The sequence below is a fragment of the Saccostrea echinata genome, unplaced genomic scaffold (assembly GCF_033153115.1).
Source record: "Saccostrea echinata isolate AGI-Se365-2 ecotype Australia unplaced genomic scaffold, CSIRO_AGI_Sech_v1 ptg000054l, whole genome shotgun sequence".
NCBI classification, from domain to species: domain Eukaryota; kingdom Metazoa; phylum Mollusca; class Bivalvia; order Ostreida; family Ostreidae; genus Saccostrea; species Saccostrea echinata.
Genome location: NW_026889803.1, coordinates 29,717,777 through 29,734,876, shown reverse-complemented (window position 1 = coordinate 29,734,876; position 17,100 = coordinate 29,717,777). Strand labels below are relative to the sequence as shown.

The 17,100-nt window shown below is 32.2% G+C and overlaps 1 protein-coding gene across 1 annotated transcript; it reads right to left on the bottom strand.

Annotated features, from left to right (window-relative positions):
- Positions 1-2,583: 2,583 nt before the first annotated feature.
- Positions 2,584-11,674, bottom strand: LOC133206045 (T-box protein 2-like). Its single transcript, XM_061341952.1, has 7 exons — positions 11,443-11,674; positions 9,831-10,011; positions 6,911-7,178; positions 5,253-5,399; positions 4,316-4,383; positions 4,120-4,181; positions 2,584-3,554 (listed from the first exon to the last, which is right to left on the bottom strand). The coding sequence occupies exons 1-7, from the start codon at positions 11,627-11,629 to the stop codon at positions 2,902-2,904; spliced, it is 1,566 nt and encodes a 521-aa protein (XP_061197936.1). The 5' UTR covers positions 11,630-11,674; the 3' UTR covers positions 2,584-2,901.
- Positions 11,675-17,100: the final 5,426 nt, after the last annotated feature.

Below are 17,100 nucleotides of genomic sequence, written 5' to 3'. Positions count from 1 at the left end.
GCTTAAGTTCGAATTTCCTCTGTGTCAACATATATTTACTATTGTTCGTGCATATTTTCTTCGTAGAATAAAATATTAGATTTTTAAACCGATATTGAGTTATAATATGGTAATTTTGTCCATTTAGAACAATATTTGATTAAACATATGTTACTTTATAGTATTCCTTTTCTGTCAACTAAAACTCCCGAGTAAACGGGTTTGTCATCCCTAAGATAGTTTACTTAAACCAATTTATTTTTGTCAACTAAAACTCTAAGTAAACGCCGTACACAATTAAAAAAAATACAAGAAACAAAACAAAATTAGTAACATTTTGAAGCATTTAAAGCTAATTGATTATTCTAATTTAAAACAAAAACAGAACTAATGCCGTTTATCAAATTCGAATGAGGGTGTATTTGATTTGGATTCGGAAGGAATCTGGGCACAATTGAAAAGTGAAAACTTTATTGATCCGTCACAATATATTTTAGCATTCTATTAATATATCGGGTTCCTGTGACTTAGAAAAAGGAAAATATTTTCTCGATAGCGTGTTTTAATTTGGTAAAATGTGCTATGAAATATGGCTAGATGAGTTATTTGGTACAAAATGTTATATTTTCAAATACGCTATTCTATAAAATTGCTATCACTGGGTCATCTCTCCCGGAATTTAAAACGTTATTTGTGTGTATTTTCACTCAAAAAAAACGAGCAAAAAAAATGGACAGAAGAATTAGAGACAATAAAAATACCCCCCCCCCCCCCCGCAATCACTTTTAAAACCCAAAGTTAGTAGTTTCCGCAAATGCTTATGTTACCTGTTTATGACAGTGGGAATTTCACTTATTCGATCCTCTAAAGCATTTATTTATTTTTTTAAAAAACACAATCAAGCCGTTGGTCGATTTGATTTTCTTTACTGACTTATTAAAATTTAAATAAAGTTAAAAATTGATTGCGTTACACCGAGAGCACACACTGAAAATTTAATAATTTGCATTTAACTTTAATCTTTTATTTTGAAGCTGTTTATTAATTATGTGAAGTTATAATATACGTGGTATAATAGCAGACTTAAATATTTGTTGACAATGGTATTTCAATCAAATGTAATAATTTCTTATGCGCATAACTTTTGTAAAGTCTGTCCAGCTGTTGTCAGCCAACCAAATCGTCTGTATAACTGGACATTCAAACTATGAATGATTCGTACACGTTCCTGCAGACTAGATGCCAGATACGTCCATGTTCTTTTTCAATTAATTCAAAGTTTTTATTTGTATCGGATACAATTGCACTAACTTTTTATTCAAATCAAGCAAAAATTTTGCGAGGAATTATATTTTGGTTCATTCTACGTTTAGTAGCAGTGCCAATCATACACAGATTTTTTTTTATTTGTATGTTTATTTTAATCATTTATTCTACATGAAACCCGATTGCCGTTGATCAATCAATAAACACAACCACATCTAGACTAGTTAATTCTAGTTTTTAAAGTCAGCTGTATGAAGATTTTTTTTAAGTGTTAAAGATCAACTATTTTATGGTCCTTCCATCAATGTAACGTTAACGTACACATCGATAATACAAAGGTTAACGTATTTTCGCTCACTGTTTATGATTTTTTTTTTTACACATATACAAATAAATCATAAAATGATAGCTCTTTGTTTTTGTACTTAATTTGATAACGCATTATACCGTCTACCTGAGCAATACAAAAGGCTCACGGAGGGGGTGACTTGTCGACAGGGGATGTTTACTTATCCTATGCACCTGATCCCAGCTCTGGAATTTACAGGGGTCCGTGTTTTATGCCCTGTTCACAGATTTGTATTGTGTATAGGTAATTTTGGATGAAGGAGTTCCTATTTTCACCTTTTTTCACTTAGACGGAAAAATTGTAACATTGCGGGAAACCGCGTTCAAGGATTATGTTTTTTTTTTTCAATAAGCAACCGTTCATCCCCATATTTAAAGAAAGAAAGAAATAATTTTATTGTTATATATTACCAGGTGAGCTTAAATAACTATATTTATAAAAATTCCCACATTAAATTTATGAAACAATCATGTTGCTTTTCCTACAATATTATATTTTAAAGTATAATATGCAGCCCAATGTACCATTTTGTAGATATTTTAGTAAATAAACTGATTTGAAATGTACTTCAATTTTTCCTCTGAAATGTCGAAGAACTGAACTTTGAAAAATTTGATTCTGATTAATTCTTCGAAAAAAAAAATCTCGTTCCGGACTAACTTATTTTTCACTAGCATTAATTTTAAATGGAAAGAATTGTTGACTAGCACGGCGCTGTAATTTGGATTGTCGGAAAGAGATTCGTAATGTTTCAGGCTTTGTAAGTATACGAGAAAACCCTTTCTTACCTCATAAAAAATATTTTGCCTCAACTCTTAGACCCATATTTCTAACCTCGAATGAACCCATGAGAAACAATGTTGCTGATTTAACGAAAAAGACAACACATTTTTTTTCTCAAGATTTTTTAATCTGTATTAAAACATATATTTATGAACAGACATGCAATATTGTACATCAGTACTAGCACCATTTTTAATCATGCGTAAAAGAAGAAATAATAAAACCCTTCAAAATTGGTGCATCGTGTGAAAGTCACAGGATTTCTCGATTGTCTTGGGGGTAATTTACAAAGGTTGTTATAAATAAATATGAACATATTACATGTATTTAACAATTGTTCCTGTACATAGTATACATACATAAACAACATTTACCCTCTTAATGTTGCGGGCATATCAGATGAAATGTCACTGTCTCTTAGTGATATGCTTTCAAGAACTTCGAGTGCTCGACGCGAACAGCCCGCTCTGGTGTGATGACGTCATCAATATATTTTTTTCCACATTGATCATGATTTAGATTGTTCAGGCCATCGGTCCAGTGAAATTCATGTTCATCATGTGAACATTGGGTGTAAGATGGGAGGGATAAGGTTGCGTTGGTTGCATGTATGTACAAGATGGCAAGGAAGGATGTTGTGTTGGTGGAGTAGTTCGGATTCCGTAGTTATGACTGCTTGATAAATGCCCGGATGGCTGTCGGAGTGCGCAGTCGCTGCTTTGTTGCGGCAGACGACAAGATTGCATTTGAGGATTTACACTATGCAAATCTAAACTTGATGACACCGATTGGAGCAGTCCGGAAGTAGTAGAGACAGGCAAGAACGAGCTGGCGGGTGAGGTGCGGTTGATGGGGGAATGATGCGGATAATAAAGCTGGTCATTTGGTGACGCCATACACGACTGAGAGTACGATTTAGCAGCACTGCTCATGTACTGACAGTGAGTTTGTTGCAAGTTAGCACTTTGAGTCGGAGTGGTTGCTTTCAGTGGTCCTGTTGTACTTCCGTTGACTGGAGAGGTTTTTGTGTGGAGAGGTTGTAGTTCCCCGTCGAGTCCGTCAGCGTGATGAGGTTCGGGGGTTGGAGGGATAGAATCACTTTCGTCTTCAGACTTAATTCTTGACATTTTCCTTTCGTTTCCTTCGTCTTCTAACTTTATTTTCTTGGAGAAGTTATCTGTAAAATAGAATAATATTAGTAAAGCAAATAAATACATAAGATTTCTGTTTCATTCCAAAATTTGTGGGGATTTTTGGAATCTATTTTTGAGTGTCCAGTGCTTTGAATCCCATTTGTGACTTTGTTGGCAGGTGCTGTAATGTGCTCTTAGTTACCTAATGGAATTACGAAGGGGAAGGTGCGAAAACTTTCGGCGATATTTCAGCGAACGTCCCCTGATTCAATTAGGTGCTACCATCAATATTTAACGAGAGAGATGGTAATTTCATCAATTCGAACGCTCAATGGATTTCTTTTTCGTTTAGCCAAGATGCGCTGCGACTAGGTGTGAGGTTTAAATTCACCCAGGAACTAAACCCGATTGTTATGGCAATAAATGCGAAAAATCACTCCAAATAGGCGAAGTATCCAGTGTTACATATTACCCTGGTAACAGATTTCGACCAAAAAAGTGAAATAGACGGCGAGAGACAATTATTCAAGCAGACAGCTAATTTGATCAAAATAGTGTATATTTTCACTGTAATTCAGACTTAAAGTGTGGATCATAATTTGCCCCTACCTTTTCCAATCTCTGAAATGTTTTCTTCACCTGCTGGCCGCTTCATACTCAACCGATGATCTCTGTAGGGAAATAAAAAAAAAGACATTATTTTTGGTTCTTGATTTGCCAGCCATTTTCTTAAACTTTTTTTTATTTCAAATTCTTTATTTGTACTGGAATTTTGAAAGTTTTATGATAGTCTATTTATAATTACCTTCTTCCCATTCCATTATCTCGGAAACCTTTGGCGAAGGGATTGTTGTCGATTTTCAACTGTGTGATCTGTAGAAGATAAAATTAATAAAATCTTTATTTTGTTGTTGGTAAAGAAATTGAATCCACACATGTCAAAATAAATGAAATATTGAAAAATTAAGGAAAATAGTATAGAATTATTGTCATTGATTTTTCTAAAACGGTGTAATTAATGCGGTACGGAAAGACTTAATTGAATTATCGGAATCGGATGTTTGTTCATTAAAACTGTAAGGGATATTGCTGTCTAGAGAAACTGGACTTTGTGTTGTCAAGCCAATACAATTGTAGTTAAATAGTCATTGTTGTCGAATAATTTATTTCGATCTTTTAATTGAGTGCGGGGCTAACGGAGCCATTCCGTTGATAGTTTTTCCAAATCCTCCAAAGACAAGCGGGAAATATGCTCTGTGATCAGATGACGTCTGCTGCATCTGGCCAAAAATTCACTAAAATTCTGTTATTGTAGGGAAAGGGGGGACAATATGCATTACGGTATTTTCAGGAATTTGGGATAAAAACATTCTTGTGATTTACTGATTGAACAAAATGAATGAAATAAAAAGCTGTTACGTGAAATGTTTTTGTAAGAATGAAAATAAAGGTATTTCCTGACGGAATAGCTGTAAAGTCAACAACACGTCAAGTGCAATTTATAACGAATAGCATAAATCAAGGGTCGAACTGAAGTGGCACTGTCTATTGTGTGCATTAATCCCTTGAACAAACTCCATTCTTTCCAGTTTTATCTACCTCACGCAATAGTCCAAACATGGAATTGTTATCGTGTGATGTTGATGGCATGAATTGATTAGAACAGGTGTTGTGAGATACATCAAATATTGAACAGGGTACTGCTACTACTGTACTTAACGTCGACTGAGAAGGCAACTCACCTGTTCGTTTTGGTACGCCGTCACCGCAATGAACGCAGTTTCCTCGAATGCGTACGTATTGAAGGAATTCCATCTCATTGTGAATATATCGTTTGCTTGCACTACATGAACTCTGGGTTGATACTTGTGCATTGAGTTTAAAATTATCTGCAACGAAAATAAAAGGACATCTATAAAATCCAATAAATTACCATACATTAATAAAATGTTTTTTTATGATATCTTGTTGGGTTTTTTCCCTTTCTTTCTTTCTTTTTTTTTTATTTATTTAAATGTAATAAAACTCATCATTATTTGTATTTTATGCGATAATTATCGATGTATTTTATGACATATAATGAATAATGCACAAGTAATTTTCATCATTTGCGACTTGACTGATACTAGTGTGAAAAGTCTTGAAATTGGTGTCCTATATGTGTCTATTTTTGCGTAAACTTAATTAATCTCAGCCGGGATTTTTTAATTCCAAAGGTGTAAATTCGACATGATAATTCTCGCACATTTGACGTTCGTAGACAGAAATGTATCTAATTCCATTGTCCCATCATAAAATCCATGGTATGAATTACTAAGCAAAAATTTCTATTTCCCTTTTTTTTTCTCTCTTCTACTCTTTAAAAAGCTATTGGTATAAATAAAAATCCAAATTGCCGACATGTGTTTGTGGTAATAAAAGAACAATAGAATTGCCATCATTTTGTATTTTAGCTCTAAAAGATCAAAATCGTATCATATTGCATGGTTTTCTCGATTGCAATATTCCCCTAAAGATCAACTCATTTGGTCCGTGACGGTGAAAAAGAGACATCATACCCGGGGGAGGGTAATGTAATCAACAAATTAGCGACCGTTTTAGAAATCCGGACTGTTCTTTTTACACAGTCGCTAGATCTCCATCAGTGTTAGGTCTGTCGATGCTTCGTCACTTTAGTAAAATAATGCTAATTGTTTGGTGGTGAGCGTTAAAGAATAAACATGACCAGATGAACATTATCGGAAGGCCTCGGGGTAGACAAAAGTATCAAATTTTGATAGTTCTGTGAAGTGATCGTATCAAGAATTATTATTTTGTTATAGATATGATAAACGGAATCCTGAGACGCTTTACGTCTTCATTGTCTCCGCGGTCGATTTGCTGGAAACCGGAAAAAAAAATTACTCCCCCCATGAAAATCAAAAATCCTTTCATCTTTTCCCCTCAGATGAAGTTGAAGCTATTCGAAAGAAAATGTCTTATTTAATAGATTAAGATTTGGCACGAAAGAAAATGTTCCCATAATCAAAACGGAAGAGATTTTTGATGAATTTGAGCGTAAACTTTCTGGCACCAAGGGAGTACTCGGTTTGAAGACTTTGTGAAATAGTCAGCACAATGCGCGTGATTTTAGATAACTTTGAATATCTGAAATCCCTATTGTTCTATGTTTATCGTGACAAAACTACAGCACCAATTCATTTTTGTTAGGAAAAAAGAAATTAGACAACACGACCAAAAACAGAATATTTCACGATATGCTTGCAGAAAAGTTTGACTCAAGCATTAGCCTTTGGATTTCCTAAAAATTGTTCAATTAGTATTTTTTTTTTTACAAAACACCTCTTAATTCAATTCGATAAAATAAATAAAAGAATAAGTAAGTGATTAAATTACTTACATGTCCATTCTGGTCTAGATTGTTGTTGGTCAGTTTCAATTTGTGGAATGTCATAGGTTGCTTCATCCAATGGGACCCAGAGGCCGGGGAGTCGGGGTGAATGTACAGGCGCCCAGGCATATGGGGTTCCGCTTTCCCCGTCACCACCCATTCTGAGTTGTGGTACTTATAACGACAATCATCCACAGGAACGATATCTATAAGGAGGATGTACTTAGAGTGGGGATCAAGTCCCTCCAAATTGACCTTTAGAGTTGGGAACATTCGTCTAAAATAAAAAAGAGAGAAAATTATACATACATTTTTATGTAAAAATGTGGACGTAAAATGCATTTGTAAATAAAATATTTTGTTTTAAATCATACATTAATAATCCTTTTGATCACTTTTATCAATTTACATATACTATAGTATATGATTTATTTTTGTCATTTATTTCCTTGCGTTATCTTTTTCCTGTTGAGAAATTTATCATCATTATCATTCTTGTCATTCTTAAGACTTTAACTTTATTTAAATACTGTGAAGCAATAAACTAAACGCGACAAAAATCTTTTGGGATTATATAAAAAAGAACACAATTTCTGTCTGAACTTGTGAACACCACCTTCATTTAATTCAATTATCTGTTGTTCATGATCACACTTCCAAAGTCAAGAACCACTTCTGAATAAATTTATTTTTTGTGTAAAACAAACAGATTGTATACGCCGCAAGGCTATACTTGATCAGTTTATCTCGTTTAAAAAAGCAAGATTAGCCCAACCTCTAGAATAGCCCAGATTTAATTTTTTTTTCAGGGGAACTTAACGCACCCCTGATTCTTATATAAAGTTTTTATCTGCGTGAAGAACCACTTGAAATTTCTTAGAAATTCACACTTATAAAGATCACACCGCCACTTATAAAATCGCACCGCCGAGAAAGACAAAGTCGGTCGCAAAAAAATTATTTCAATTTCGTGAAAATTGACGAATTCGATAATTGCTCGCGTTTGTTCAGACCACGCCGATTTCTTTCCCCCTTTTAATCCTAACGCGAAATCCTTGTAGGTACACGGATCGTCTCACACCTTTCCTTGTAATTACTAAAAGATAATTGGGGGATGTGGTAATTTTCGGACAAATATGCCGATGTTTTCTTATGATTAACAATTTGCCGACGGTGTTATGTCACGGTAATTTGATAATCGCCAATTATAAGTTTATGGTGACGATTTTACAAACAAAAAAATTCAATGACGAATGTAGATGCAGATTACTCGTTGAATTGGAAAAAATTGACACTAATCCAAATTAATTTCTTAGCCAAAAAATTATAGAAAAAATAAATATATAATTAATGTAAAGAGTCTGAAAACAAAGTGGAATTAAAGATAGGTGAATTCTTATTTAATTTTATTTATCATATATTGTGATAAATATGGATACTCAATCTTTATTTTAAAAAATGGGTATACAAATAAAATTATAATAATTGGACAGTAGATGAGTATAATGCTTATTGAAATGTGTAGCAGATGTCACATAAAAGAAAGTAAAATTGGCTGATTTATTTAAATAAAAAGGGGGATTTCTACCTTCTAAAGTCCGACAAATTTAGAGGTGGCGACGGGCAGCTGTGAGGGGCGTGAAGGGAGGGGACTTGGGACAAAAGATTGAATAAGCGCACCCGCGCAACCTGAGTCCCACCGCGAGAAAATTTAGCCACATGTACGACTTGTTTATATCTTAATTAGAGAAAATGGGCTTCCTGTTGTTAATTTTAATTGTCTAGTATCTATTTCTATACCTTTATCGAGTTTTGTTTGAGTTTTCAGGTATCAGAAAACTGTGAAACGGTAAATAATACATAAAAAATAACAAGAATTTTTTCAACAATAAGTTAAAGGTATTTCTATTGTAATTTCGAGACTTTCGGTCTAAATACAGGACCACCCCTTTTCCGAGCAAATGAACAAAATAAATGTATTTTACGGTATAAGTCGTTTAATGAAGATGAGGGGAGAGTGAACAAAAATCGGGAAACTTTAAGCCAAAATCAATACTACCTAATATTATATTTCTTCAAGAATTTGATCCTTATATTTAAAGGATTTGCTAAAAACTATAAGCAAATATTATATATTATTTGATAAAAATAAACAGATTAAAATAAAACCAAAAAAAAAAAATGTATTGAAAATATCTTCATTTACGTTGAATCAAAGTGGATAGAAGTTAGAATTGAATTTTATTCCCATTTGAAGAGCGGGTCCAGTAGTTTACATCTTTGAAATGCAATTTAAAAGATCAATAAAAGCAGAACTAGACAGACTTAAGTGTCGAACTCTACAGCAAAGGTGGTTGTTTCATAATCAAGAGAAATAAAATCAACAAAGACCGACTTATTTATAGTGAAACTTTTAGAACATTTCACCAAATTTTCCCACACCTTTCAACCACAGTAAATTTGCACCCTTCACATATTAAGCTGAAAGCATAGTTTAATAGATCACAGTAGGATTCTTATTCATATTGAAAAACGGTTACCTAACATTTTTAATAATCCATAAATGAAATGACAAAAAAGATTAAATATGAAAGATAAATATATACGTGACAGTTAATCGGATTTAGGGACAAGTGGCCGGATACGAAAAAACGTGGGAAAAAAGTGGTCAATTTCCCCCTATTGTATTACAGTTTCGAATGTCCGGCAAAGTGTAATAAATCGTCACACAATGAAATATATGTACAATGAACCCGATAATAAATGCTACTCGCCTTTTAAGGTCCTTAAACTTGTCAATTAACATACTGTGATTTTTTTATGGAGGAAAAATAAATACTTCGATTTCTTCGATTTTTTTCTTCTAAATATTCTGTAATGTTATGTGTCATTCTTGAAATAAATTAAAATTAAAAATAAAATTCCTTACCTTCCAGTTTTGGTGATAATCATTTCGGTACCAATGCCGTGAAATTTGCTCCAGAGGTCTCGGTTTTCTAGTGTTATTTTGATATTTTTATCCATTGTGTCTCCCTGCCCAGGACCCAGCATCCTTTTGTGGTCAGAATGTGATGTTAGCGGAGGATATCCCCCGAATTGTTGACTCTGACCTATTAATAAATTGGAAATATTTAAATCAAATAAACAAAACACACACAAATAAAAACAAAAATGGAAACAAATAATACAATTAAGAAAACTTACGTCGAGAAAATTATTTTGTATGGATTTCCTTAAAACGTTAATATTCACACCCCTTTTTTTTTTTAAATCTTATTCATCCATTCATTTTTTTTTTCCGTGCATGTCAAAATATTAATTGCTATTTTTAATATATTTCAAAACAAAAATTCTATCTTTGTAAAATTATTATTATTTAAAAGCCTTTAAGTTAGAGACAGCTATTCTGAATCGTGAAAATTTAGATAGATTTTAAAATATATAGAGACTGTATAAACTCTCTCTTTTTTTTTAAATGCTCTACAGTGGTTCAAACAAAATATCAAAAAGAAATTTAAAATACTAAATATATATAAAAATATGATTAAATGGTGGAAATATTTAAAATGTCAAACGTCGATTAATCAAAATAGATATAAATTTCAGTATCGCTTTATTATTGCGGTATAAAGTTGTTATAATTTGTATGTCGGTGGGAGCGCGCGTGCACTGACGTCGCCGCAGTGTGATATCAACGAAAGGCACGTGCCCTCGACAAATTGTCGAAAACACATCAACTATTTGTTATCTTGTGAATGTACAAGAATTTCCAAATCATTGCTTTTCTTTCTATGGGTGTTTGTACTGTACCGTAATTAATTTAATGTTAAAATTTAAGAAGAAAAAAGAGTTTGCCTTAATTTTTTTTTGGGGGGGGGGGAATTTAAACATTCTGATTAAGGTCGGACGACAGATTATTCAATAATTTATAATTTTTCCCCAAGAATTTGTCATTGAAATATTGGTACTTTAACAAAACTGAGGTACCTTACCAGGCATTTGTGCAAGATACCAGAAGATGGCATTTCCTACATAATCCTAATGGAAATCACTTGAATTGTCAATATCGCAATTTCTGGTGTAATTATTTAATCCATTTTATATTACTATTAATTTTTAGGCATTTTGAAAGCAGGTTAGAAAACACAAGATAATGATAATTATGATTTTTTTTTAAATATAAATATTACGAGGAGATACAAATCAGATATTAGAGGAACGTTTCATCAGACCTTAAACTGTTCGACTTGGTCTAAGGCACGGATTCGTAAAATTGGTTTTATTGATAAAATGAGACTCACAGATTGTCATTAAATGAAATAAACATAAAGAAAAGGTCTGAAACTGACACAAAGATTGTTGGAAATGACAGCTTCAGTAATTGCAAATTCTTGAGAATATTGATGAAGATAATTTCAAAAGAATACCTAGAAAATGTACCGAATATTTGAGTATCATTTTGCAATTTCTTGGCTGTTTTAAAATCTCCCAAGACTAAAATTTGTCTGAATATAATTTCAAAAGGGAAAAAAGTGACTTACTTGCAAGACCCATCGGGTCGTGTGCCGGATGAACAGGAAATCCAAAACTGAAAGCCTGTGGGGTGGGCATAAGTCCATGACCCAGGGGAAATGCCCTGGCCCTTTGGCTGATAATATCCTCCTCATACATAGATGCAGAAGTCGACGATCCTTGGGAGGAATAATGATTACCCTGTAACAAGAGCATTATTAAAACTCTAAGTGTTTGAAACAGGTAGCAAGTGTGTAATTTCGCTCTCTTAGGTGATGCAGGTTTCGCAGTAAATTTGTTTTTGAGGTGAAGTGGCGATACGGAGTCCTAATAAGGTCTACCGGTTGTTTTGACAAATAACTTTTACTTAGCAAATCAAAAGATAATAGTGAGTTTTCTTTTGTCTCTTCTAGTCCTGCCAAGATGCACAGCTGTCATTCATCCTAGGTAACAAAAGGTGTAATTATCCGCTCAGTCGGTTTGCTGCGAAATTAGGCGCGATTCTCACCTGTGATTGGACAAACTGATTAAAGGGGCGGGGTCTGAGAATTTAATTGTTTGTTTTTCCAAGCTGTACTGAGACATTTCAAAAAACCTAAACAATTTATAATTATTGTGAAGTGTTTATCAAAATTTTTGATAACTTAATTATGAGACGATCAACTTTCAATTGAGATTTTGATTATACCCAAGCTAGGAAATGTATTTTTACCGTTTCAGGACTTTGAAATAATTAAGCTTTGACATTTAAACATATCATATACCGTTACATTTCACGACATCGAGTTTTACCGGAAAAATGATTTGACATGAGTAGTTTAATAAAGCACAAATTTACCTTATTTTGCTGTGCAAAAAATATGTATGCAACGAAAGCCAAAAATTTGCCACTCTAATCACAAAAAGTGTAGTCCTGAAACGCAGATCCGCACTATTTCCAACACCGTTTTTCCAGAAGGTGTTAAAAGCCCAAGCAGTAAGATGCAAAATTTTACAAATTCTTGTTGCAACTTTCACCAAAGAATCTTTTGGAGTTTGAGTTAGTTTTATCAAAATTGGCGATCTTTGAGCCTTGATGTGTTGATTTGCCATTTGCCTCGCCTGCCTCCGTACAGATTCTTGGCGAGAACACGCCCCTTTTACGAATTTTCGATACATTGTCATTAACATATAAAACGCCTTTTATGCCTCTATTCTCCAAAGATTCTGCAACTTTGGAAAATAGGAATTCTTCGATGAATAAAAAACTACGTTGGATTCTTTATTGCTCACAAATATTTTATGACGATTATTAGTCGAAGAAATATATTACCGTTATATGTTTTTCCAATGTGTATATGAACATTCTGTGTTGCATCTTTCACCATTTTAAATAAACACAATACACCTATAACGTTGTGCTTAATATAAACAAGATACCCTGCATGAATAAAAATTGGTGTGTTTATTTTTATATCTAATCTATGTACTGGTGATAAATACGCGAACAAAAAAGTTTTTTCTTTTAAATATAATTTTATGCATAGCATTAAATTCTGTAATATGTGTAATATATAGTTTAAAAAAAATCTTTTCCCACGTTATCTGTAGATAAAATTATAACATCACTTAAGAAGTCTGTAATTGACATAACAAAAAATCTTAGTACAACATTTGAAGCTTACTCGCAAAATATTGTAATCTAATTAACCCCACTGTGTCTCTATGCGATTTCAGTTAATAATGTTTTGACTGCACATTAAATTATTTCCTTTTGAAATACTGCTTTTTAATTGATTTTGACAGTCAGTAAGTATTTCTAGTTGTGAATTCTCACGGCAATAACGTTAGCCGAGGGTTGCTTAAAATTTCACAGATTTTTCGGAAGGATGTTGAAATGAATAAATCAAATCGCATTAACAAGTCTGAGAAGTTGTGATACTCTACCTTTGATCACGCTGCGTTTATTAATTTACTAATTAAAATTTGGTAAATATTTATTATCATTATGAAAAAGGAGAAGTATTGCAAGTCAGCTGAAACTGTTGTATGAATTAGAAATTAACTTCGTGATATTTATATGTATATATTTTTTTGTGTAGAAGCTAAAAAAAAGAAAGAGAAAATCAATGACACACAAAATAAATAAATAGAATAAAATTTGTAATTTAATCATAAAAAGCATGAGAAGAATTATGTATAACGGAATTCTAATATAAATATTTAAAAAAAAAAAATTAAAAGCTTTACATTTCAAAATTATTAAATGCATTAAATCAATATAAGTACAGATATATATTTACATTATTTTATTTATTTAATCAGGCATTCCGAAGTTTCAGTATTCAGTAGTCAAAATGTCAAAATGCCATATGTTATGAATACCGTCACCATTTCCAGATTTTCATTGAGAAACCTGTCAAATTGTCGATACGTTACAGAATTTGTAATTTATAGAATATTGGAAAAAGCCGTAGAACAGAGTTTCCATATGATACAAGGATCGGTCAGTAGACTTGGATCAATCTCGTCCATCTGTTTTAATGATAGGATTGTTGACGGGTAGAATTTTCACACACTCGTGTTTATGTTTATTGTATAGACAAAAATCTGTATGAGATACCGAGAAGTAACTATCGGATGTAGATGTCTAATACATAAAAATAAAATGAATGAAACTTTCTTTTAAAATTAAAAATCTGCAATAAGTGCAAGGAATCTCTCCCTCTCTCTCAATTTAGTTTATACATGGCTGTGAAATGTCTAACAAGAGAGGCATTTTAACGTATACATGTATATTCTCTGGACATACTATTATAATGAATTATCAACAGACTATGGCTACAACTAATACATTTTGTTTTGTTTATTGTTGTTTGTTTTTTTTCTTTTCATTTTAACGAATGATTGGAATGGGACATACGTATCTTAAATAAGATGTCGTTTCCCTTGTGTATTTATCAATAGATTTCATTACATTTTTAACATGCCGAAATTGACTGCTGCAACATGAGCATTTGTGATAATTTACGGAACTGAAATTAACAAAAAAAATGTTTTAAAAAGTTTACTTGAATGTTTTTCACCTCTTAATGTTGATTTTGATACATTCAACATACATTCAGGGGGTAGGGTGGGGCTTCTAAGCCTCATACAATGCATCGTTAAAAATATATAATGAAACACTACCATAAAAGGCCCAGAACGATAAAAATGACTATTTTCAATTATCGTTTGGTAAATGATAAAAGGTTTAAAATGTAAAAATTCAAGATTGGCATCATTAAAAATAAAGGGCGCCTGTTTGTCAACAATGGAAATTTAAAACACGAAAGAAAATGTGGAGAAGAGAACAAAGCAATGTGAAGGCATTATGCATTTCTTAGAAAAAATATAGGTTTCTATCGTGGCTGGAATGCGTGCTTTATGTCGAAGGATGCGTCATTTTCCATGTTTTACACTTTACACAAGCAGACAAGAAAATCGAAAATGGTCCCACTTGGAAAATCATCTCCTGCCTCGGTCCATTCTTGAATAGTTAGGTGTGGAAATATTGTGCCCTCTGACCCGTTTCTCGGGGACATTAGCTGGAGCCGGGAAATTCACACCTCCAATCACGAAGAGAATTCAATTTCGAGCGTCAGTAATTACTACTCTATTCTCTATCGAGATAAAGTACATAAATTTCGACACGAAACGATCTAAATAAATCATATTTCTTAAAATGAGAATTAGAAATTATTTGTGTGCAATCGTCATTTACAATTTAGAAATAATGTTGAGGAAGCGAGAAGAAAATGAATTTTGAGTATGTGCAGTTATGTTAAACTGACTAGAAAAATGTCAAAAAAATCGTTAGAGAGAGAAAGGGGGGTGTTTGTTAAATTCTACACAAAATGGAAAAGGCAGAATATGACAGAGAGAGAGAGAGAGAGAGAGAGAGAGAGAGAGAGAGAGAGAGAGAGAATGTGAAAAATGGATTCCAATGTTTTTCTTCATTGCACATGAGAAAGTGTATGGATTTATTTCTTATATCAAAGATTAAAAGAAAAAGGTTTAATGGCATAACAAAAGTTAAATGAAAATGAAAATAATTTATGTCGGATACTCAGTTATATCAAAAGAGTGTACATGAAACAAGAAAAAAAAATGTCTCGATGGGGGTAAACATAAAATGAAAGTAAACAAGATTAAAAGGTTTACTTACGACCCCCCCCCCCTTAAAAATAAAAATCAACGTTACAAAACATATAAATATTTTTATTTGATTAAAGACTACAAAACCAGGTCTTTCTTTGTCATTTTTTAAAGACTTAGTCGGTAAATCAGTAAGTTTTTATTTTACAAGTAACAAAACTCAGATACAAAAAAGCTACATTCAGATTTCTTTTTTCTAGATTGTAAATTTAAAAACTTTTAAAAATGTACAAAGATATATGCTTTTTAAATTAAATCTTCGTTTTCCGACTATTTATGTCTAAATTAGCTTCCCAACTTCTGCATCCAATCGATGAATGTAACATCGTGCCCCCATCTTTATATTATTTGTCGCTTTAGTACAGCCAGCAGACCGAGGTATAACATGTTGTAATGAATTTACTTTTTCCATATTTTTTCCTTGCGCTTTATATTATTGGAATAACCTTGGAATCAAGGGAAAACTTTTTGACTAGTCATGCATGTATTTTTCTTCTCCATTAAAGTTTATTTTTCGATAAAGTGAATAACATACATTTCACATTTTTCACAAAGGTATACTTTTGCAAGACTTGCTGTAAATCTATAGTGCAATATTTTTTTTTCATTAAGGATAATTCGGTTACATTAAGAGTAAAATGTTGAATTCATTGCAACCCAAGGTATATAAAATGTACCCCTTTGTAAACATTTTTTTCTTTCCTTCTTCTCCTTTTTAACACTAAGAGTAAATAGTAAATATACAAAATAAGGGTTGGAAAATTTATATTAAAAATTATTGTCTTTCTTCAGATTCGAGATACTTGTGGCATATAAACGTTGCTCATAGCTTAGCTACAATATTCATTATAAGTATACATGTTATGCGGAGGTTAAGTAGATTCTTTTCCAGATGACTACTCCCATAATTTAATTAAAGACATACGTTTTTTTTTAATTTATTTATTCCTTTAAAAGAAAAAGTCAAATACTATTATTAAAGTTTTTGAAAATCCTAATTATAATTTTCTACAAATTCAATTTTACTTTTCGGATAATTTTTACATTAAGGACACATGCTACAAGCAAATAATTGGATTATAGATTAGTAACATTTAAAAAAAAATGTAGACTTTCTATGATGTTCAAATTTTCCCCTTTTTTGCAATCACCCTTATAAATTCATACCTTTTTTATCACTTCTAGAACTTAGTACTAAAAGAGAAATTTTGTATGAAAAGTTAAAATTTGTGCGGCTAATTTATTCATTTTACTTATGAAACATAGATTTAAAGTTATTATTTTTGTGATTTTTGAGAAAAATGTTTGTAGCATCTGTCCATAAAGAGTTGCACCAAGGCACTGGAAACATCGGGCCTGTAGTCTTCATATTCTTTAATCACCAGTATCAGAATAATACATCCTAAGGTTTAGGAAAAAATATAATTTAACTGCCGCTAATCAATAGATTAGACTATAGATAAAATAATAAAATAATTGGCGCAATTCATGTAAAATTTACTCTGTTGTTA